This window comes from Dermacentor albipictus, chromosome 1 (assembly GCF_038994185.2).
Source record: "Dermacentor albipictus isolate Rhodes 1998 colony chromosome 1, USDA_Dalb.pri_finalv2, whole genome shotgun sequence".
NCBI lineage: Eukaryota > Metazoa > Arthropoda > Arachnida > Ixodida > Ixodidae > Dermacentor > Dermacentor albipictus.
Genome location: NC_091821.1, coordinates 48,048,692 through 48,072,570, shown reverse-complemented (window position 1 = coordinate 48,072,570; position 23,879 = coordinate 48,048,692). Strand labels below are relative to the sequence as shown.

Below are 23,879 nucleotides of genomic sequence, written 5' to 3'. Positions count from 1 at the left end.
TGTGCACGGCTTGTATTGTTTCATTCACGTGACACTGCACACTGATATTAATTATTTACGCTGTAGCAGTGGACCACTCTTGTTGCTCACAACGCCCCCCACTCAGATACTAGAGAAAATTCAAGTATGGGCGAACCGACGATATAAACTTCGTTGGAAAAATCTGTCAAATACGCAACAACAAACTGAAACAATTAGAACGATGGAGTGGCATTATTATTTTGGCCCTGTTGAACTATTGAAACAGCAACTCGAAAGGCGTTGGCCTAATTACTACAGCCACATCACCAACATAAATTCACAACAGCTATTTTAGAGTTCTTCCGTCAAGGGCGTACAGAAGAAGGAAACGTTCAACCTTTGCCAAGCACTGCAGAGCTTTGCGTCTAATAATCGTGAGCAATATGGGCAGGGTCCCAAATATTGGACACAGGTGGAGAGGCGCCTTGCCTGGCCCGTTTTCCGCATGCGCCTTGTATTATTATGACATCAATTATATGGACACTCCTGATGCATTTTGACCGTCGTCATCACCCTCGTAGTCGCCGTGATGTTCCGTATAAAGTCCAGGGGCGTTAACACCTTTGCCGTGCGCCGTATGCTGTATACTGGGTGTTCCAGCGAACACTTTCCAATTTAAAAAAATTGCCCGTGGCAGATAGCTCAATTCTAGTCCATGAGCTGGTGTACTCGAACAGGCGGACATTACTTCCTCAGAAATTAAAATCTATAATCAACTAATTAACAAACATTCATTAACTGAGTTTTTAACTTATTACCTTATGGAACATATTGCGATTTACGAATTCCAGCCGGCGAGTTCGCAAGGTGGGTCCCTTTGGAACGAATTCTAAGCATGATACTAGTTTGGAGATAATAATTCCCGAACTTTGCGGAATAACGCACTGGCATTCCAGTTACTTTTGTGCTTCAGTGCATGAAACGACGTTTTGTGAAGACAGTAAGTGGAACGACAGCGCATTTTTACAGCAAGTGTGATTGCGCATATCTTGTAAATGGTGTCATCCACAGAATTCCTTTTGAGTGGATGTGCCCTACAGTCTCACCCACTAGAATTTGTAAATTGCAATGCCATAAGGTAATTAGTTAAAAACTTCATTAGTGAGCTTTTGTTACCATTACCAATTATTACAATTATTGTTACCAATACGTCATTACACGGTAGTTTGGCGCTTCACTGTCTTCCTTTCTTCTGTCCCTTTTCAAGAAATGTATCTTGCGGCACAAAGTATACCTAGGAGAGAGCTTTTGTTAATTAGTCAATTACGCATTTCGATTTCTTGCGCAAGTAATGTCCGCCTCTTCGAGTAGACCAGCTGATTAACTAGTAAAATTGTGCTATCTGCCACAGACAGTTTTCCAAAATTTTTGAAAGTGTTGGCTGAAACACCCTTTTTACGCGAGTGAAGGCGTGCGAAGGGGAGCTGACGATAGAGGCTAAATCTCACGCGCGCAAGGAATGAAAGCGGGGAGGAAGCGAGCGGTCCTCCGTCGCGCGCAAGGAACCGGAGGAAGGGACGGTAGGGGGTGGGGGGCGTTGTACTTTGGCAGCAACATGCGGTCGCGCGGGCTTTATCTCAGAAGTGATCTGCTTTAGGGGCTGAGTCCAGATGGGCCGATGGTTCGTAACTTTGCGGGTGCTGCATTCTCGCCGCTGGGTTTGCGTTAAAGCGATAGACAGCAGGAAGGTCACTTTGCTCATTGCTGCTGCTGCACTTCCTGACGCCAGAATTTTGACAGCAAGTGTCCGCGGTCATAGAGTGTGATGTGTGCATATTTGCCCTGCTCGCTGATACCATGCTTGTTAATTTAGTTAGTAAGCGAGTGTTTGCAAGTTTATACTACCGAAAGAACTACTATCCCTATTTCGTATGGCTGTCTACTAATTTACTATCGCAAGGGGTGCTTGGCGTTTCGGTCGAAACTGCGACTTTTTTGTGATACACGAATAACATAGCACACAGGCACACGTAAGATGCTTTCTTCTCTAATAGTCAACACACCAAGAGGAAAAAACAAGTACATGCGAAGGTCGGCTAAATGCTGTATTGCCATGTTTTACATAATTTCTTTTGAACCATGAATGAGCGATGCCGCTGATGTTGGAAGAAAAAAATAAATCAAGCTAACAGGCACAAAGACATCTTCTGTTTTCCACGGTTTATTTCCATAAAATTTAAGGGTTGGCTACAGCTACCTTTAACACCTACAATATTTCCAAGTTTCCCATCACTAGACTATTTTACTTGATGTGAAGTGCGTAGAAGAGACAGTTACGCAAAGGCCAAACCAATTTATTTATATAGATGCTCAATAAATGCGCCACCGTAAAATGCGTTTATTTAACAACTACAATTTGCGGACCTGGTGGCATCATAATTTATTTATGTGATAACGTGTAGTCGTCGGTAATAAATGCATTTTTAAGAAGGGGTAAAACACGGAAAAACTGAGCAGCTGGCCTAGAAATCCGCGGCAACAAAATCAACGGCAGCCGCGTCGGCTTGGCGCTAGGGCCATTGTACTGTTGGCAGTGTTATAGACAGTCTGAATCTACGGACCTTCGGCGGATGGTCTGCAGTATGTTGGTGTCGGCGCAGTTACAGAGGTGCCGAAACGACGTAGACTGTTGTCACCGAAATTCGGCCGACAGAAATCGCCGAGTTGTCTTTCCTTTGTGGCCACACATTTTCGATCAAATGCAAAGCCTTGACACTTTCCCCGCCCACCTCAGCAGTTTGAATCGCGACTTACTCATGTTGCCTCACTTTGTCCAAGTCGTCTTCATTCGCCCTTGCCTCACGACGTGCACCCTCTACCATCTTCGCTCACCCGACTTTCCAGCCATACGATCCTCACCTCACGTCACCTCACTTCGTGAGGGTGAGGGCAGATGAAGGTGAAGACGGCTTCGTGAAAGCGCGCACTCATAAGGATGATTAAGTCTGACGGCATATGTGCTTATCTTTACGGCAAGAGGAGTATCTTAATTGCTTGCATATTTACACCGACGGATCCGTTTCATTCGAGAGCTGCTCGGATACGGTTATCATCTATGGTAAATTACCGACAATCAAGTTCATAATGGGCCAGATGAAATCGGCGGGGCTGAGCTTGCGGTTCGTTTTACCACGATTAATTGCATTTTAGAAGAACCATTGAAAAAGTGGGCGTTCTTTTGTGATCCCAAGCTACCCCTTCAGAGCCTGATGGGAAGCCTACGTTATGGAACCTAAAACTAGTTAGTGTCCGACATCCGGGAGGCTCTCCATCGTGCTCTCGAAAAGGGTCATAACAGGGTTTCTCAGAGGATGCAGCATTATTGCGGCGTCGTCACGAATGACCTCGATGACGCTGCTGACGGTACCACTCGGTCCACCGTCGACACTGTCCGGACAGTTCGGATCGTTCCATCTACAACGGGCGCTGCAAGAAAACTCTGATTACGCGCTCGTAATGTCACTGTACCTAATTGCAACTCCCCCGGTCTTTCTATCTGCTGCCAATGAATTCTCCATCCTTCCAACAATCTCAAGCTACCATAAGGAAGGAGAAGGAAGGAAGGTAAGGCAAGGAGGCCAGCCAGACGCGCGTCCGGGTTGTTACCTTACGAAAGGGGAAGTGGGATGAGGGATGAAAAGTAAACATGAAAGGAGAGAGAGGAGGGAAAGTACTATCAATACAAACACGTACGGCTGTTCATAATGGCTACAATCAGTCAATAATGCCAGTCGCTTTGACGTACCGTAGTCAGGCCCACGTCGCTTTGTAAGCCTGCGAGGGGGCGACGCGTGGGGCCATGGTCGAGTCACCTTTGTCTCTGGTAATTTTCTATGATCTAACACACTCCAGAGAACTTCGCGTTTGGCGATAACGATCACAAAAACATGACACGTGTTCTTTTGTCTCTTCACAGTTACATAAGTAACAGATGGATGTGCCTGAAATTCCAGGAGATAATGAGTAAGCTTTCGTAAAAGCCACCTCTAACCATAGGCGGCACAGTAAAGTTGCATCACCGTTGGAGAAGAGCAATGAATTTGCAGCTTCAATGAAAGATCAAGTCAGTGGAGACGATAGTTTGGGGCACTCGAAGTGTTCTGCGAAGTTTACGTCTTGGTGTAAACATGCAAACGGCAAACTAAGACCACTGGCAGCGTCTGTTATCGGCAGGGACAAGAAAGCTGTCTTGGTTCTTTTATGGGCTGACCGGGCGGCATCATCAGCAAGGTCGTTATCGACAATGCCACGGTTCCCCAGTCGCCATTGGAAGATGATGTCATAACCCATCGAGAAGGCTTGATGGAGCGCTTCTCTTGACTCGCATACAAATTGGTCATAGGTCTGGCGTCGTAAGAACAACTGCAGAATTTGAAAGGTTGCCTTGGGAATCACAAAACTCTACCCATTTTCGAGCTTGTGGTTGCGCGATCTAATTAACCGCAACATGCAGGGTGGTAAGTTCTGTTGCCACAGACGTCGTCATTTGAGACGCATTCAACTTGATTGTGACTAGCAAGGTCGGGATGACAACTGCGCCTGTGGAGCAGATGGCGAAGCCCGATCCATCAATGTAAATGTACGTTTTTTGTCCATACATCTTGTTCATTATTAACGATGCCATGTGTCGTAAGGCCCCTGTTTGATGGCGTGTCTTCTTCCCAATTCCAGGAATCGTGAGGCGTGCTTGTGGATGTCGTAAGCACTGCAGGGGTAACAGTGGTCTTGCTGCTGGTGTAAATACCGACGAGTTTTGAAAATATGACTTCAGGTCATTGCACCGGTAAAGCAGCAATATAGTGACTGAAGACTCGACAGAGATGTCGAGTGTCAGCTCCGAGGTTGTCAGATGTTACGCAAGGTGGAATTGAATGGTCTTTAGTGATCATGATAGTTGCATGAGTCGAATCGCTCCGTGGTAGTCCAATACACGAGCGCAATGCCTGGCCTTGCAAACTTTCGCTGGCGTGAGTATTCGTTTTGTATGTGTTTGGCAAAACTGGTAAGCTGTAACGTAAACAGCCCAGAAACAGCGCTCTGTACAGATGCAGCATGTAGCATACTGAGGTGCCCCAAATTTTTCTCCACACGAACTTCATTATGCGAACAAATTGATTAGTCTCCTCTTATGGTAGAAGCAGTGGGGGCTCCATGAAGGTTGCCTTTAATAATCACTCCTAAGAAGCGATGACACTTCTGGTATGAAACAGCCTGGCCATAGATACAGATGGGGCATTGCGTCGTGTGCTTCGCGTAAATGGAATTAACGCGCATTTTTTTTCAGTGGAGGCAATAAGGCATTGTTTGCGGAAATAGGAACTTCGTAGGGTGACTGGTGGCTGGATCCTTGACTGCACTTGAAGACGGGTCACTACAGAAGACCAAAGACAAATATATTCGGCGTATATTAATAGGGGAAGTGTGTTGGGCAAAAGTTCAGCAAATCTCACCATAGTAACGTCAAACAAGGTAGAGCTCAATACTCCACCCTGTGGGACGACACCATAGTAGCATAGATGGCACCGTTGTCATCTTTGGTCTGCACAGAGAAGTATACCTTCAGTCAAATAGTCGCGGATCCACTGAAATATTCGACCCCCGATTCCGGCCACCTCCAGCGATTTGAAGATCGCTTCATGATTTACATTGTCGTATGCACCTTTCGCATAAAAAAATGCGCCACTGATACGCGTTTGAGGCATTTTCTTTTCTGGACGAACGTTGTTAGGTCAACAGCATTTTCCATTGATGGCCTGCCTTACTGGAAACCTACCTTGATGTCAGTGTCATTCTAGGTGTGTATGGATCATTCTCCATTACTTTCCTTATGCGACTTGCCAGGACAATAGGGCGAGATGATGCCAGGTCAAATGGCGACTTTCCTGGTTTAAGTAGCGGTAGAAGCTAACTTCCATTGCGGAAGAACAATGATTTCATGCCATGCGCGGGGGTAGTAATTTAACAGCTCTCTCTTGGCCTCTTGTCCAAGATGGGCGAGAGGAGCATTGGTAATGCCGTCGGGCCCTGGTGATGAAGAACATCGAGAAGCAGCCAAAGAGAGAGACACACAAACGTCAATGATATCTGTAAATGTTAGCTGGCTGTTCGTCTGACAAGATGCGTTAAGTCATGCCATAGTAAATCGAATATCCATTTCTATAACGCAAGCCAGAGGGAAGACACATCCTCTGCGTTGAGGATGAAGGACACGCTGGCGATGCGTGCACAGAAATCATTCGCCACCTCAAGCAGTGTCCCGTAGTGATGCATGTACGGCTAAAACCATGACAGGAATTCGTTGTCGCGGGGACGAGTGCAGGCCACGAACAGTCCTTCAAATGCGCGACAGTGGTTTACAAGGTTCCAGTCATTCACAAAAAGACTTCTAATGCGGTTCCTACAATCTGTCCAAACGACGCTGGATTTTATTCTGTGTTTGCCGTGCCATTCTCGAGTTAAAGACTGCCTTCGTAAGGCTGTATGTACCTTCTGCTCCTCTTCGAAGTGCACGTAGCCTTTTTTGGATGCGTCAAGTTCCTCTCATCTCATCTCCTATGATATCCTCGAAGTTGTAGTCAAGGTCTTCTCGGCATGCATTTTTTCATGTGCAGCTAAAATTTGAACCAGTCTATTCTTCGTAATGCAGTCGAGGAGAAGAAGGAACTGTTAAGGCTCCTGATCTGTCCATAAGTCCAAATATGGTCACTCCCATGCGTTTCTATGTATGAAAACTACTGAACTGGCGAAATGAAGTGGCGTGATAGCAGAGTCAAGTCTAGACGACTGCTGTGCGTACGGCCCCGCAGACAGGCAGGACTGCCCTTTTTCCTGAAATGAAGGTCGTGATAAGAGGCGAATGACAACATATCATTGTCCCTGGAGTTAATGGCCGAGCTAGCCCATAGTGAGTGATATGCGTTGAAATCGCGAGGTATAATTCAAGGGGCATTAATAACGTCCAATATGTCTCTCAGTCTATCGCGTTCAAACAATTTCGAACAATGTGTATATGTCCCCGACAGGCAATGTGTAGACACCATGAGACACACTTTCTTATTTCTTACACGTAAGGCAGACATACTAATTGTCGTAGTGTGGTTGTACCACGCGATGGGCATACGTAAAATCCGTGCGATTGTAAACAACCACCTCGCTGCGCTGCTCACACGTCGAAGAAACAAATTATTTAAACCCTGCAATTTTGATAGAACGTTTTACGTTGGTTTCGAAAATAACGATTACGGGAATCAAATTTGTGTAGATATATTGACGGAAGGATGATATGAGGGAACTGAGGCTTCTGTCATTTCACTGTAAAATCGAAGTATGTCTGATCTCAGTGGGAAATGAAAGTATTGGACGACTACTCAAGGCTGGCAAGTACTGGATTTAGAGCATTCAGAACTTGTAGTGCACTCTGAGCTGACAATGTTGTACTTTGACAAAAAGCATGGCAATGGGGTTGATACGCGATCGAAGCATTACACTTACATGCTTATCCTGTTCAGGCAGCTTATCGGTGGGAGGTTCAGAATCAAAGGCTGCTGATGCACACTGTGAATATTTACTAGTGGATGTGGCTTTAACAACGTAGACCGAGCTGCACCAGCTGCAGCCATGCTTGTTTTGGTGTTCTTGCAAATATCAGCCCAGATTGTTCTGAACGGCAGGGGAGGCGGAGAAGCAGGGATTGGGACGGACGCTGTAGAGTCGTTGGCTTTCTTTAACGATTGTCGGTGTCGATATGGCCGCTTTCCAATGGTTTCGGCAACCTCCCCGATGAGAAGAATGGTCTTTCACCACTTAATTAAAACACAGCCAGCACCTTCTTAATGTTTAGGCAGTTCTTTTACAAAGCTTCATGGTATCCATCACAATTCGAGCATTTAAGAACAGTGGTCTATCCCTCAACCGCGGAGTGGGCTTCAGCGCCGCGGGAACACATCGTGGTAATCTTGCTTGTGCTTCTCACGTGACCCAGCTCGACACATTTGTGACATTGTAGTGGCTTCGCTACGAACAGTCGCACAGGATGTCGACAGTGGCACACCTTTACACACGACGTGGCCCACCTTTTCACACACGAACTCGTCCACCAAGTGTGGCCCACCTTTACACTCGCCGATGAACACAATCTTCAAAAAACGTGAGTTGGCAAGCGCGCGACATTTGCGATAATGGCAGCTTCACTGGCTGGGTTGGCCAGATTTTCTATGTGGGATTTGTGAATGGCAGCATCTACATCGCAGATGGTGACGTTAGACCTCAACGGGACATGGGAACGGGCTTTCATTCTATCCAAGTCTGGGAGGTTTCGCGGTGTGCTCAACGCGGCCGCATGCGCACCATGAATGGCCAGGACGTTCTTACGTCCGTTTACTGTGATGTCGGTAATTTCATTTGGCATCCAACCCTCCACCATTACCGAAACAGATTGCCTATTGAGGCACTTCATGTTGCCGTTGGGGACCTCACGAACAAAAAAAAAAAGTTGCAGTTTCACCAGAAAGGCAAAGCATCGATTGCGATAACAAATTAGCGAACAGCTAACTAGTTCATGAGAGTGGCTTGTTGGGCTAGTTGGTATATGGTTATACTAGGCGAATGCCAGCAAACTTGAGAGCAGAAAAAAATCAAGAGGCAGACATAGACAAAGAGACAGGAAGGTGGCTCTTTGTCTATGTCGGCCTCTTGATTTTTTTTCTACACTCAAGTTTGCTGGCATTCTCCTAGTATAGCTATACCAAGTAAGGATAGTAGTTTTACCGCCGTACAAACTTGTAAACATAGACATACTGACTAAATTAACAAGCATGGTGTCATGCGTGCACAAGTAAACATGAACGCATATCATTCGATGAGCGCGGAAATTCGCTGTCAAAAGCCTGGAGTGTGGAAGTGCGGTAGCAGCAGCGAGCGAATTGACCTTCGTGCTGCGTCTCTCATCAACGCGAACTAAGCCGCGAAAACACCGCGCATGTCGGATACTTTCCCCGTCACAGGTGGCTTTCAAGATACAGCAGCCCGGAGTAAAACTATTGGAAATGACAAATAAAAATTCTGCGTACTAGAAGTTACAGTTTAGTGATATTGTGAACATCAAGAAGAACTCGGAAGCAATATTTTTTGCAACTTGTTTGGGCAGTAACTAGCGTATGTAATGCGGTCCTGTACAAAGGGTTCGGGGCCGGAGGACGCATTTTCGTAAGTTTGACTGGTTGCCCGGATGATCTCGTTTTGATCTCGCAACTTGCCCGAATGTTCTCGTTTGAGTGCCCGGATAACGGCTCTGGCCTTTGGCTCAAGGTCACTTGAAGGTCATGGACAACGGGAGCTAAAATCATTTCATGCTTAAAATAAAGGGGTACTCAAACAACGTTCTGCCAGGTAGATACGCTTCGTCTTCCTCATTGAGATGAGTTACAGACCTTTCTTGCGACCTTTGCAGGTGTGAGGCTGTCAAGTGTCTGCGTATTCGACCCCACTGTGAAGACCCGTGCCTTCTACTCCGTACCATTTAAGGTCACCTGCATTTATTATTACTTATGGTGGTAAAAGTGCTTCGACCATTGCCACATGACTCACAGGCCCAGAATGCAAAAAGTGCATTACTGCAGTTTTTTAAGTCGGCAGACCTCAGTGAGCGACTCTAGTTTCCATGTGCACCTGTAGACGAAGCGATACGCCCAGTGCTTTCTTTCTTTCTTTCTTTCCTTCTTTCTTTCTTTCTTTCTTTCTTTCTTTCTTTCTTTCTTTCTTTCTTTCTTTCTTTCTTTCTTTCTTTCTTTCTTTCTTTCTTTCTTTCTTTTGTTCGTTCGTTCTTTTCGTCCTGTAACTTTCTCCTGTGCAAGGTAGCAAACGGGGCATGTGTCTGGTTGGCCTCCCTGGCTATCCTTCACTATTACTTCTCTCTATTAACTTTACAGTGGCATTTGGTGGGTTAGCGCCAATAACTAGGCTAATGAGCAGTGCCCAAAAATGTCCGTAGATGTAAGATAGCGCTGATCACTGGTGCTACTGTCGCGGGCAGAAATGATAAACTATTTACTCTAGAATATACATTACATGTCAATGAAACTTCATGAGCCGGTTGAGTGTGTGTGCGCATCTCTATGGATGTAGGTGCCATTGTAGCACTTGTGATCAATTTGCATATCATAACTTTCGCCCAACGCCTGGAACAGCATGCAAGGTCACCAGCCAGGCAAACATCTGCTTTCATTAAAAACAGCATGTCTTATAATAGCAGTGTTAAAAAAAATATATGTTCATAAAGGCATGTTACGGGACGCCGAGAGCGGAGCGTCTTTCTGCAAATGCTGATTTCTAAACCAAGTTATGGTTTCGAGACATCACAGTGCACGCGTTTCCTGAAGAAAACTTACAGGAAACGGCCACAATGGTTTTCTGTCACTGCTGGGTCACCACATTGCGTCATCGAGCGCTCAGGTCGACAAGTTCTGATCTCTTTGAAAAACGAAGGTAATTCATAATAATGATCTGATAAGTATACTTAAAAAATGGTTCCTATTAAAATAATATTTCTTAGCTTTCTCACCCAAGCGTAAATTGTGCTGCGTGACTACAAAATTCTTCGAGGAGTTTCTTAAAAACATGGCCTTTGTAAGTTTGTTTCACTTCTAATTGAATGTAAAAGTATTTTGCGGGGAGACTTGAAGATCTAAGAAAACATATTTTGATTCTTCGAGTTTCATTGAACAAGTGATTATACTGAAAGTCTCAAACATGATTATAAGGTAAAAAGCCTCCATTCACAAAAAACTGTGAAATGTTCAAGATGGTTCTCGAGTTATAAACTAATTAATTTGCACGCGCATGGTCACGGTTATGAATGTGCATGGCTCGGTCATGAATTGCATACTGAAGTCGTCCATGTAAAAATACAGAAGATAGTGCATTTGACAGCAGCAGAGGCGGATTTGTTTTCGTAGAAGTCTGAATGAGTAATTTTTATTGTAACAGAAAAAAAAGAATGTTACGTGCCTAGGTAAAGTTCAAATTTTTTAACATTTCACGAATGTTCCACTATCCTGAGAGAAATATATTCTTCCTGCGGCAAGATATTGTAAATTCACGCACAGAAATATGGTTGCGTAGCTGTGCTGAACACGAACAAAAGGAACAGACGTCTAACGGCTGCAAAGGAGGAGGAGGTGTCGTCATGCAATAAAATAAAGAAGGCATGTGCTCAAGAGTTTCCTAAATCAGGTTGAACACACCTAGAAGCCCTCCATGCAAGGCTATGCTATCATCTATGCGACCAGATTAAGAAACATGTAGGGAAGTATCGCATTACCCACGCGCCACAGTGATTGGATTTGCGCGTAGAAACATAGTATTTGATGTTTTATTCAAACCACGAAGTCGACTGCTCTAAAACCTGAAGCTTGCACGCGGTGGCATAAACTAGCCCCTGGCACAGAACCTGAAAGGAAACTGAACGGGCTGCTCCGCCAAGTCTCTGCAACCATTAGCGGCCTTTACTTCTCCCACTTCGCACTGCCGTTCGTATACATTACACACAGCAGCTTGCCTGTGCACACCCATTAAGCCTACCACGCTTACTGCGCCAGATCTCTTCTTACAGAGCTGAGGACAAATGCGCATTTTGTGGTAGGCCAGTCTGAGTTGACGGATAGTCGCAGGTGCGCAAGGTGATTTTCTGGCAAATGGCGAGCGTGCAAGAACTTAGCGTTGGTATAACCATGCTTGAAAGGCACGTGCTCAGAGCAAAGTATCCATTCATTCATAGGGCTTAACATCGCACACCAATTATGGGGCTATGGGAGACGCCGTAGGGGAAGGTTCCGTATTAACTTTGACCACATGTGGTTCTTTAACTTGCATCGACATCTAAGCAGACGAGCGTTTTTGCATTCCACCACCATCGAAATGCGGCAACCGCGGCCGGGATTTCAACCTGTGACCTCGAGCTGAACAGCAGAAGGCTGAGCCATTGAGTCATCACTCCAGAGCTCTCCAGAGAAGTAGTCGCGAACACTGTGTCACCGGCCACCCGTGGAGTGTGTGCGTCGGGCGCAACGTAACCTCTCGGGCTTCTTGGGAGATTTTTGGCGCTTTTTACCCTGAGGAAATTGTACGTTCGATTAAAGTGGTCCCAGCAAGTCCCACACTGTTTAAGGGAGCTAGATTTAATAAAAGAGGTACGACAGCTTCTACTATAGAGGCCCAAAGGGTAGCTTCGGCGAACAATCGAAACTGACGACGACTATTGGTCGTTTCTAGCTTCGTCTGAAAGGACCGTTAATAACACCCCGACTTTGCGCGTCACTCGCTATTATTTCGAGAACATTAATTAACCCCTTATTTGCCATTGTGTGGAACTATATAAATAGAATAGAATAATTATGTTAGTTGCTAGAGAGGCTTGCAGATCTCTTTCGCGCGGAGCAGTGCGATGAAACGCAGGTTTGGCACACATGATATCCTTTCGGTCTTTGTGGTACATGTAGCCATAATCTTCAAGGGCTCTCGAAACCCGGTTAGGTTCTTGTATATAGTATGAAATGCGTCTACCTACTATTACGGCATGCGTTCACTTATCCCCAGATTGTCAGACAGCCCGCCTCCTTCCTTCTTTTTTTCCTAAAATTTAATAGCCTTTATGAGACCACTCTAAGCAAGAAAAAACGTGACGTTGAGTTGGCTGACAAGAACTCCAGAATAACGTCCTGGCTATACCTCTGCAGCAAGATTAAATCCAACAACATATTAACCAGAATAAGTGCTGTCCGGCTATCTACTTTGCGATCGGGAAGAGGAGGGTAGGAGTGGAAAGGATGGAATATATGAAGACAAAATACGAAGATACGACAAGGATCAGTCCGCACAAAGCGAAGCTCATTCTCGGAAGCGGGTTTGTAGGTTTGTCCGAGAAGCGCAATGTCCAAAGAAGTCAAGCGTAACCACAGTGACACCATTTCAGCCCCAGCAGGCGGTTGTATGACTGAAGGTCAGGCGAGCTGCCTTTGCTGAAGCATTTGAAAGGGTCGGGAAACGATGTTTAACAAATTTCACAGAGGGCAGAGATTTGGTCATTACTTCTATTCCGACAGTGCGCTATGTAATTGTCTTCGCTTTTTATCCGAAGAGGCCTTATACTTGAGAGCGCAGAATACTTTACTGATCGTACTGACGGATCTATAAGACGGTCGAGAATACAGAAAGCGAAATGCCTTTTACAAAACTAATATAAGTGGCGCATAAATCTCTAAATTGAAGGGTTCGTCAATGCGTTTCCAGTGTAATCGAATATAACTACGAATCACGTTCACGAACATTGTACTATCAACAAGAAATCTCGCAGCTTTTAATGCTTTTTTATCAGTTACTATGTTAGCCCATTAAAGAAATTGTAATCGCATTGTTCAACGCGTCTGTACCACCTTTACGCTGGGCAGACCACTGCCCCGGTCTTTTTTGGGCGCAGTTGATTACGTACATTGGTGCTGGCCTCCGTCGTGATCATTATGCGCAGCAAATCTGATAATCAAGAACAGCAGCCTAAAGAAATGTCTGATCGATGGAATAGTCGTCCCTCCGTACAGGAAGAAAAAAGCAATTGCTTCAAGTGTCATGTGCGAAGGAAAGGCCGATTTTTGACCCAAATTGTTGTTTTTCTTCCTTCCTATACAGGATCACAAAGAATATACGAAGGACGGCACCAACTACTTATCAATATTTGATGTCAAGTCTTGGGAAGCGGCTGTTGTCAAATCTTTGTCTCATGTGATTGATTCGATAGCAAAGAGCCGAGGTGTTTTCCTGAGAAATTTTCCGTGCTTTGCGGAACAAGAATCTTGACGATAATAGAGTCCAGAAATTACGGACATGAACAACGAGTGCTCTTAGCTGCCGGAAACAGAACAAAGGGAAGAGCGCCTGTTTGCGGAAAAAAAGCTAAATGCAGAGATAGTGAACCAGAAATGTTGGGAAGAAATTTAAATGACCCACTTAGTCGCATAAGACGTATGAACAGTACATTTTTAATTCAAAGCATTATTTGCCTCGTTATTAGTACTTTACGATATGTACGTAGGTTCCTGTATCGCCTCGCTTTAAGAAAAATGAAATAATGTATGTCCGATGTGGGAATAGAACCTCTATACGGTCGAGCATAGCCGCCGAATGCTCGAACCATTAGGCCGAGATCGTTTTCTTTTCTTTATTTATAGCTTGGCTACAAGCATAAATAGGTGATTGTGATCAAAGATCCAACTCGTTTTACACGTGTTAAAGCATCAAACACTGGCATCACATCTTCATCATCGTTAATCAGATTAATAAATATACCGTACTTTAATAACCATTCACAACAAGTATTCGTGCACAGATCGGCGTCGCAGTGTCTATACGCACACAAACTACGCCAGACGGCATGTCACCTGAGCTAAAACATAACGTCCCTCTGTTGAAAATCACGTTCAGGCGGCAAAAGACGAATGACATGTGGATTCAGGCTTAGGTCTATTTTTAACGTTCTTTGTAATATATTCCCATCGATAATCGCATAATTACAATCAATGAAAACATGTTCAATAATGTTAGCTAGCTTGCACAGAAAGCACCTGCTTCCCCATAGCACATAAATTATTCTTTCATATTATCCGGTTTAATTACCAGGCAAGGTGAATTTGTGCAGCTTGAAGAAAAATGTCTTAACGTTAGCCGGCATCAACATTAGGCCACGATCGCACGCATGCTTGCTTATCTCATTCCAAAGCCAGTCAGCTCTTCGAAACACTCGGCGCGTTCACCTTCTTGCCAAATTGTCGTCTACGTTGCTTGGGGCAGCTGGCGCTTTGATGCGCCATGTTACACTGCCCCGTCTCCGGGACGGGCCCACTTCGGCCAGCGCTTTCTCGTAGCAGCTCACACTACGTAGAAACAGTGCGACGTTATACATACTTGGTGATGACAAAAGCTATTGAAATGTTAAAATTTTTTCACCGAATTGCAAATGCCGTCTTCGTTTTAACATACACCACGTGAAATAACCATAGGTAGGTACGATTGCGTAACACGTAGTCGCTGATGACGTCAGTCACAATCCGCGTTTCTCCCGCTTACGTTCGTCCACTATTTATGTAGAAGCCAACAATCGTCATGTCGTAGGCTCGCGTCGAACAGATGGCGTAGAAATCATGCCATCGCCATCGTACGATCGTCTACAACGTGGTTATCGTCGTACTGCTGTCGTCACACACACGTGTACGCTCGCGACCCACGCACAATTACTCAATTTACAGGAACACGTTGGTCCACGTCGTATTGCTTTGCGGGAGCTCAAAACAATACTGGTTAGCCAGATGCCTGCAAAATGCTTCGCATGACATAGATTCCCACAATGTGTGGGATGTGCACAATTATTTCTTTATTTATGGGGGGGAGTTGTAAAGCTGTTTTGGATTGCACGCAAAGTGTTTCTCTGCAAATTATGTATATGTTGATTTTTACTTTTCATACATAAAACCAATTTGCGGATAAATTACTGGGTTGACTTGAATGTTCGATTCAGTTTGGGATTTAGTTTCAACGTGCGATTGAGATTTTCAAGGAACTGCTTCCCACGAATTACAACAGCGCGTGTCGAAATGGCTAACAAGATTTCTTTTTCGAAATACTTCTTTTCATAACACAGTCACAAAATGAAACGCTAAGGTTACAGCTGCTCGCGAACCGGCATGGTCGTTCAGAACGTGACGGACTAAAATTCGAATGCACTGGTAGGGTAGGCGTAGGTCCGATCCATGGCGAGCTAGTCGTGATGTGTATCACGACTAGTATCACGGCCATGACCCTGCTGCATTCACCAAGTGGTCCCACGCGGTAATCTACGTTACTACGTGCGTCAACGATGAAATTTGAAATAATGAAGGTCACAGTGAACCACCTATAGTGCTGGAGCAGCCAAACTCCACTTCACCGTTCTTATTCCGGAGAATGTATTTTCTACATCCTTTTCAACATCACCTCATCGCCTCTGTCTGTATAGCAGCAAGCCTAGCAGTACCGTCATGTTCCGTTTTTAACAGGCATTTTCTGCATACCAGACATTCATATGAAAATGACACTTTAGACTCGTTCTTCTCTCTGTTTGTATCATCCTTTCCAGCGGTACTCGAAGGAGCAGTTTCTCGAAACTTCTTTAAACATGTATACTGTACGGATGCTGAAACAAATAAACGCTTCTCGCATATGATGTCATAGAAAGGTTTTGAAGCATAACAGCGTGTGCACAAAAAGTGAGAGAAGCGATAACAGGTGGGACAGCGTTTCACTCACAAGTGATTTTTTGCAACAGAAGGTAGAAAAACTGGTTACATCATCAAAAAGACCCATGACAGCGTGTTTCTTATAAAACTATCTAAAACTCAGGCAACTGTTAATTATCGAGGTAAGCGAACTCTTGTTAAGAGTTCACCTAGATGTCTGAAAATAATTTCTGTTTCTAGCACCAGCAGGTGCTGCAATGGACAGCAATATGTGAAGTTTCTGGTGGCCTTTCACAATACATGATGTTCCCTATCCGTAAAGTACAGAGATGTTTCCTGAGAAACAGGGATTGTTTCCAGGCATCGAAATCAACGTAAGCTAGCTGAATCATACCACATAAAAAAAAAGGAGGGGCGAAGCGTGCATCAGCCACAGTCCCTTTACACGATAAAGAGTTCGCCTACATCGATAGTTAACTTTCGCTGGAGTTTATGATATTTTTGTGAGTAACATGCTGTCACGGGTGGTTCATAGCTGTAACCAGTTTTCATACGCTCTTATGCGCGCGCAAAAAAAAAAAATGTATAGCTACTTTAATATCTGTGTACATCGCAGCGCCAAGTCTGTCGTTGAAAATTTTCATTTTTATATTGCCGCGTGAATTCAGCTTAAACACGCGTATTACTTAAAGCCATAAATTTTCGCACAGCTCCAGTTAGCGTCATTTACAGAAACGAAGGCACAACTGGTCCGACTTGATGAGAGGGTTTCCTCGAGAGGTTTCTTTTCTTTCCGTTTTCTTGTCACCATATTTAGATATGCACATAAAGTAGCAATTTTTTACGGCAATGTGGTAATAGTGCCAGAACTCTGAACGTGACAGGTGGACGTTCTCCACCTCCAGCCTTATTCGGACAGATCGTGTACAACGAGCCCATGCCCTGCAAGGAAAATTACCGCGTAGCGTGCATGCAGGTCCCACAGCAATTCGGATAGTCCGCAACGTCAGCAGGCAGTCGGTCCGGAGACTGTGCAGCCGAGCGCAATTTGATTCGGTCTGGGCTGAAGACAAATCTTTCCGCCTCTTCCTCCTACGTGCACTGAAGATCTCGAGCCGTCCGTTGCTTGTTACATGCATACAGAGGCGCACAGGCCGCCCTACCCACTCAGTGCATTGGCGGTGGCGGCGGCGGGCAGCCGTCATTCCTCCGCGTTTCCTCGAAAGCACACCGCGGGCTTCGCTTTCTGGCGTTTGTCAAGTTAATTTTAGCGTGGAGGAAGTCATGCAGCTCAGAGACCATCTTGGCGCCGGCTGGCACCGGATGCAGATTACGGAAGCTATGTGGGCTCCCGTAAAGCGCGGAAGTCTAGACGGGCTGGCAAGAGAAAATAAAGTCCGACAGGCTGACGAAAAAGAAAAAAAACTGGCAGGACACGAAGTGACTGGTTTAGAAGGTGATGAGGAAGCCAGCGCAAACGGCAACTAAACTGAGATAATGATATTTGCGCGTTTCTTCCGGTTCTGGCTTTGCTTACGTAAGCTTGCGTGTTTACCGCCCATCTTTGACGGTCAAGAGGAACCTGCGCACTGAAGGAGCCCGTTTACGCAACACACGGTGTCCTGGAACAGAACTGGGTCTGAGGCTCGCGCTGGGGTGTAAGGATATCACGCTCATCCGAAGGAAAAGCGTAGGAACAGCAATTGACCAGAGACCGAGTGAAAGAGAACGGCGTTTCCCTGTCGCGCGCCTATACGAAGGGCGGCGGGAGCTCGCACTCCTGCCCCCGAGGAAAGTTCTTTCCCTGTTACGTGAGCGAGTGCTGTCCACCTTGAACGACAAGGACGGCAAGTGCGCGAATATCAGCCAATACCAGTAGGGCTACGTTTGTTATATTCCCGTGCTCAGCTTATCTGCAGAAAATCAGTACATGACGCAGTTATGGGTATAAATTACCGTTACTCATGTTTAAGATGATTACCTTGATGCTTAAGCTAACGTCTTCGAATGCGAAGCAAACAAGCAACCTAGCTTTGCCGAAGCGATACTGCTGCCATCGCATACGATGCGACACTTTAGCGTTGGTGATATAAAAACCTGCCCACTGACCACACTGGGTGTAAATCAGCGGAATGCGCTCATATAGAAAACAAATTTAGGTGCCGATGAAGTTGTTGAAATATTGCTGGTTTGCTTTGGGTACGCAAATGATTGACTCCGTCGCAAATAATGTAGGTTGTCAGGAGCGCGTTGTCAACAAGTGGTGCGTCTTGGTCAGCCGGCAGCCACAAGTCGCACTTGTTAACTGGAGAGAATTGTCAAAATTACCGCACCTTCAACTCGCAATTCCGCTGAAAAATATGCTAGCCGACCAGTGCCTCACGTTGACCGAAAAGCATGATGAAGTGACAAAGGTATTATGTCGTTGCATTTGCAGGTCAACCGCCGCCTCTACTGCGCCAACCGACGCCTCCACTGAAAGGAAACTACAGGAATGAGTTACAACCGTGCGGCGCGGGTGTTTCCGGGAGTCTGGCGCGCGTGCGGGACCAGTGGCCCGCAGGGACCGCACGCCGCCCACCGTCCTTCAGACGCCGCGCTCGGGTAATCCGTTGTCGAAGAGGGTCACGGCTCTCAAAGGTCGGCGGGGCCGTCATGCGTAGCGGCGCGAGAGGCTCGACGCAGCGGGAAAGCCCGTTGCCGTCGCACGCTGTCTGGCTTGGGCCACTCGCCGCGCCCGACGCATTACGCACCATCTTCTCCGGCTCTTTGTCGGTGTAGGTTCTCTGCTTTCAATTCATTTTTACAGCTTTACAGCCGCAAAGAACGATCATGTTGAGCAAATGAACGCGCTCAGTCGCACAGAAAAGCTGCGTATAAACTGCACGCCGGTTCCGTCAGTTTGTAAGCGTCGTGGGCCTGTCGGGCCGTTTTCCGTCTCGCCAAAACGGAAAGACTCGATTCGCTATCGTGATGCCGATAAAGAATATAGCTCTGCGTCCCGGGTTATTTTCGAACTTCCTCCACGGCCATGTGCTCCTTGGGCCGGAGATGGAACGCGCAGAAACGCGCGCTACCCAGCGAGGTCGATTGCGGAGGCGCTAAGGACTCGTGCACACTGCCCCGGCGACTACATCCCACGCACGTGCACTGTTGTGACACTCACTGATTCTGCTCTCGCTCTGTGGTCTCGTTAAGTTTGGCGGCTTTAACGAGGGGCGCGCAGTCATGATCACGCATTGTGCTCTGAACTGCAGAGGATGTAAGCAGTGCCCTACCGTGGTCCCAAGTGGAGTGTCAGTGGACCTCCTGTCGAACATATGGTGGGAGCTTTTCAGACATGCCAAGGTGTCATCAAAAGTAGCGGCATGTTAATCGACGTATTTATTTTAGCAGCCTCATTTCTTTTTATTTCTTGCCTGCTGCTGTAGGCAAAGTGTTTCCAGAAATAGAGAGACCAGCTAAAAAAAATAATGTACCGAAACCATCGATCGTGATTGTCAATGTAACCGAATAGCCTGAACGAACAAATGAACGAACTAGCGAGCGAGCGAACGTGGTTTCCTTGCCGAGTGCGACCACCGAGCAACCACGAACCAAACACAAAAACGGCCGAAAGAGTCAAAGAGAGCGACGCCCTTCAAAACAAAATTGCGTGGTTCAACGAGTACAGAGGCATTCATTGATGTGGTTCTCCAAGGTTTCCTGTGAAGTTGTAGATAGTTCTAAACTTTCAGTAAAAATCTTCATTATTCCGCAGATATGGGATTTGTTGATGCCCCTCCCCTCAAGCAATTAGACATTCTACATTTATAGTGCCGCCAGAACTCCTACCAGATGGCTCCACTCTGTGCGAGAAATTTACATGCTCGGACTGTGCTCTAAAACTGCACGATATTCATAACTAAACATGGCACATAAAATTTTCCTGTTAACTAAGAAGACGCAAGTGCTTCATACAATTTTGTAAATTGTAGCAAGTATAGGTCAGTGATTTCAGATTGGCCAAGCTAAGCCATGCAGCTATACCTTAGGTATAGTCATTCCCCTGTGATGGACGACAACATTCTATCATTGCCTAAGTGGCGAGAAAAATTGCAAATGCTAAAAAGCAGTCCGGTTTAGGTCTATTTTCGTTCGTTTCAAATGGCGTGCTGAGTGGATGCACAAACGAAATGCCTAGTATACATGTCGTGAGAGACCCTTGACAAGAGCCTAAGGTGCGTACGTATTACCAACAAGTGGCAAATGTCGAAGCTTGCCTTTGAAAAATTGCTATAGAAGCAGGCAATCTCATGACTGCAAGTAAGTGTGACATAACGAAGTGTTACGCCATCATATAATTATCGCTGGATGGCGCGCCTGATTTGACTATCAATGAAGCGCGTTTCATTGTTGCTGCGGTACGTTTTGTCCGCCTGTAGTTGAATGGAGGAATAAATGATGCGCTACGCACTGAGCACCGAGCGCCCGCTGAATAATGCGCAACAGATGAGGCAATTTGGATACACTGACCTCTTTCGCGCGCCCAAGATCGCAGGATAATGGGTCCTTGAATCACATGTGCACTGTTTTCCCCACGGCTCCTGTTAGCCACTCCGCTGCGGCGCTATCGTCTATTTTTCTTTCTTTATTTATTTTTTGTTCACCGCTCCACTTTATGCTAGCGTTCGAAATAGATGTGCATTGAGGAAGGATACCACATTCGTGCCAGCGAAATACTGGCATTGGCCGCTGGCAGAGGCGGTAGCACGCACCACCGGTTTGGGAGCGGGAAGCCATGGTGGCATTCCCCGTGCTGGAGCCGTCGACGAAGCGTTGTGTAACAGGTGGCACATATTCGTTGGGACGTAGAAGGGAGGCGCAAAGCTTGGTGCTATGAGGAAGGATGTGAATGAGCGACCAACGTAACGGGATGACCGTGGGCGCGATTCCGTTTTCTTTTCACGAAACCAGGCGCTCCGGGATGCGTTCAACTCTATTTCTTGTTCCCCATAGCGTAGAGCTATGGACATAGTGTTGTAAGCATTTCTCCATATAATACTTTGGAGTATTGGGGTGAAACAGTTAAATCAACTATACTTCAGTTTGAAATTGACAAAAAAGACGAGAAGAAGAAGAAATCCTCGTATACTATAGTCGAAATGCGTGGCATCGGATGAATGAAGGAGTGGTGGTAGTTCGCCTGCTGCGGCGATATTCTGTCAAGAGTGTGACTATGGGCAAACATTGCGTACACAGTAGCAGCGTGATGGTGAAGTGCGTAGGGTTGGCGGCGGGAAGTGGTAACTTTCGTGTCTCCGCTACTTCCGACTGCTGCAAAATCAGTCTTATGATTGGCTTGGGGGAAAACGATGGCAGCTTATTGACTAAAACACAATTTTCTGTGTTTTATCCACCGAATCAAAACTCAGCAATTCTGCTCTCCGCTCTATATCTGGTGGGCAATTACGCAGTGACAGTACTCACAATATTACCGATGTCAATTAAGTTAAATTCTTGACCTTTAAGGGCCAAAACCACGATCTGATTATGAGGCACGCCGCAGTGGGGAAGTCCGTGTTAATTTTGACCAGCTGTAGTTCTTTAACGTGCACACAATGCACGGCACACGAGCGTTTTCGCATTTCGCCCCCATCGAAATGCGGCCACCACGATGGGATTTGATCCCATGACCTCATGCTTAGCAGCGCAATGCCATAGCCACTATGCCACCAAGGCGGGTAATGTTATACGGATTAGTCTTTAAAACAGAACGCCCACACATGCTGAACCTGCCATGCTGTTCATTACGACCGCAGCGCCTCGGTCCGCTAACCGACAAATTTTGCTCAGTCACCAGTAAAATTTATCTCATATAGTTTCGAGGAAACCCTTAAGTTATTCATTGTGTTTCTCTTTGGGACACCAGTATAGAAGTTTACCGTATAACCGTCACTTTCTCTTAGGCTACCGAAGCATCTTATACAACAGATTGAGAAGGCAAAGAAAGAAACTAAAGCGTATGCAACATCAAAGTAAAGCGATTACGCTGAAGCCTGAGTCGTCAGCAGTCGACAACGTACACTGCTGCTGTCGCAAGGCAGCTGCGGTGTGCGTGGTGTGGCGCGAACATTTCTCATATCGCTGCTATTAGGAGGATCTGTACAGCCAGGACAGACAGCCTACACGGCACAAGATAGACATCAGGTTTATAGAAGAGATAAAAGAAACGAAAATGCTGTCAAAAACGGAGTAGCACACGTCACTTACGCCTGAGAGCCCAGGGCTCGAACTTGCGCATTCCCAGAAGCAGCCGGAAGAGGGCAGCTGAGCAGTCACCGGTCACGTTAGAGCCGCTGCCCAGTGCCGTCATGCGTGGGAGTGAGTCATGGATGAGACGGTCCATGAGGGACCTGAGGCGACCCTCCACGTCCAGGTCGTCGGACACTGTGGTGGCGCCGGCGGACGGGGGTGGTTCGCCGCCAGCCGTCGTATCGCCTACGAGGTCTTCGGCCACGGCGCGTGACACCTGTGGTTGCATTGTGGCCGCTCCCGCGGCGGCGAGATAGATGCAGGCCGCGGCGACCGCGAACGTCGTGCGGGTCCACATTGCGGGTGCCTCAGCTAGTAGCAGCAACTGCGTGCGCTCGCGATGCTATGGAGGGACACGCGTTGTTGTTCTCTGAGGGGGCCTCCGAAAAGAACTGGAACTCCTTTCGCCTGAATGGAGAGCAGAGGTTCCTTCGTCCCTTTCGCCTTCTCTCGCTCCTCGCTGTGTCGTGGCTCTCTTCTCCACCCCCACCCCTTATTTTCCACCTTCCGCCAGACCGTCCGTCTGTGCTTCCTTCCTCCTAGGAGGCCTTCCCCTCCTTTCAGTTCCTCGAGGAAGTCCGGCGGAACAACGAGCCGCCCGCCGCTCGCCCGCCCGTTTCTTTACAGGAGCAGGAAGATTGGCAGCGTACGGGCACCGTGCACGGGGGCGGCAGCGGCGGCATCACAAGACGATGCATGTTGTCTTCTTTCATGTGTTTGTGCATGCTTGTGCGTGTGTACATAAGCCCGATGATGAGAATGAATGACGCGAACAGCATACGGCCGGGCCATTCTCTGCGTGACCGCTGGCCTCTCGTCTGCTTGGGGCGCGCGTTTCCGCTTTCAGCGAAAAGGCAACTGTGATTAAAGGTTTGCGACGCGGCTTTCACTGCGCCATACGGGTACCATTAGAAGTAACTGCAGCCATGGGAACTGTATTGTGCGCTCCCCCGTTTGGCAACACGACGGCATCTTTGGGTCGGCAGCTTCCTGGACGTTTCGTCTCGCTATTGCGTCAGGCGCGAGCCAGAGCACCCGATCATTGACCAGTGACTGAGGGACTCGCTCGAGACAGGGATCAGTGCACTGGCTTCGCCTATTTTCGGAAACGCTTTAGTACAGGCACAGCAGTCAGCGTTTGGCCGATTTATTTTCTGCGAAGCTCATCATAGTGTCTTCGACCCCAGTAATCGGTTGTAAAGGAAAAATATGCGGCCAGCGTCCCCTTTCAATTAACCAAATACAAACAAATAAAGAAGTTGGTAGAATGAGCTTATAAATTGCAAAAATGTAGAAGACAAATACTGT

At 46.6% G+C, this 23,879-nt stretch overlaps 1 protein-coding gene across 1 annotated transcript in view; it reads right to left on the bottom strand.

The window, feature by feature from the left end:
- The window catches only part of LOC135906704 (nose resistant to fluoxetine protein 6-like), an 83,659-nt gene extending 60,790 nt beyond the window's left edge, over positions 1–22,869 (bottom strand). Inside the window, exon 1 of the mRNA XM_070533010.1 lies at positions 22,530–22,869. Within this exon, the coding sequence (XP_070389111.1) occupies positions 22,530–22,869 (340 nt within the window). The remainder of the gene's footprint in view (positions 1–22,529) is intronic.
- Between the last annotated feature and the right edge of the window lie 1,010 nt (positions 22,870–23,879).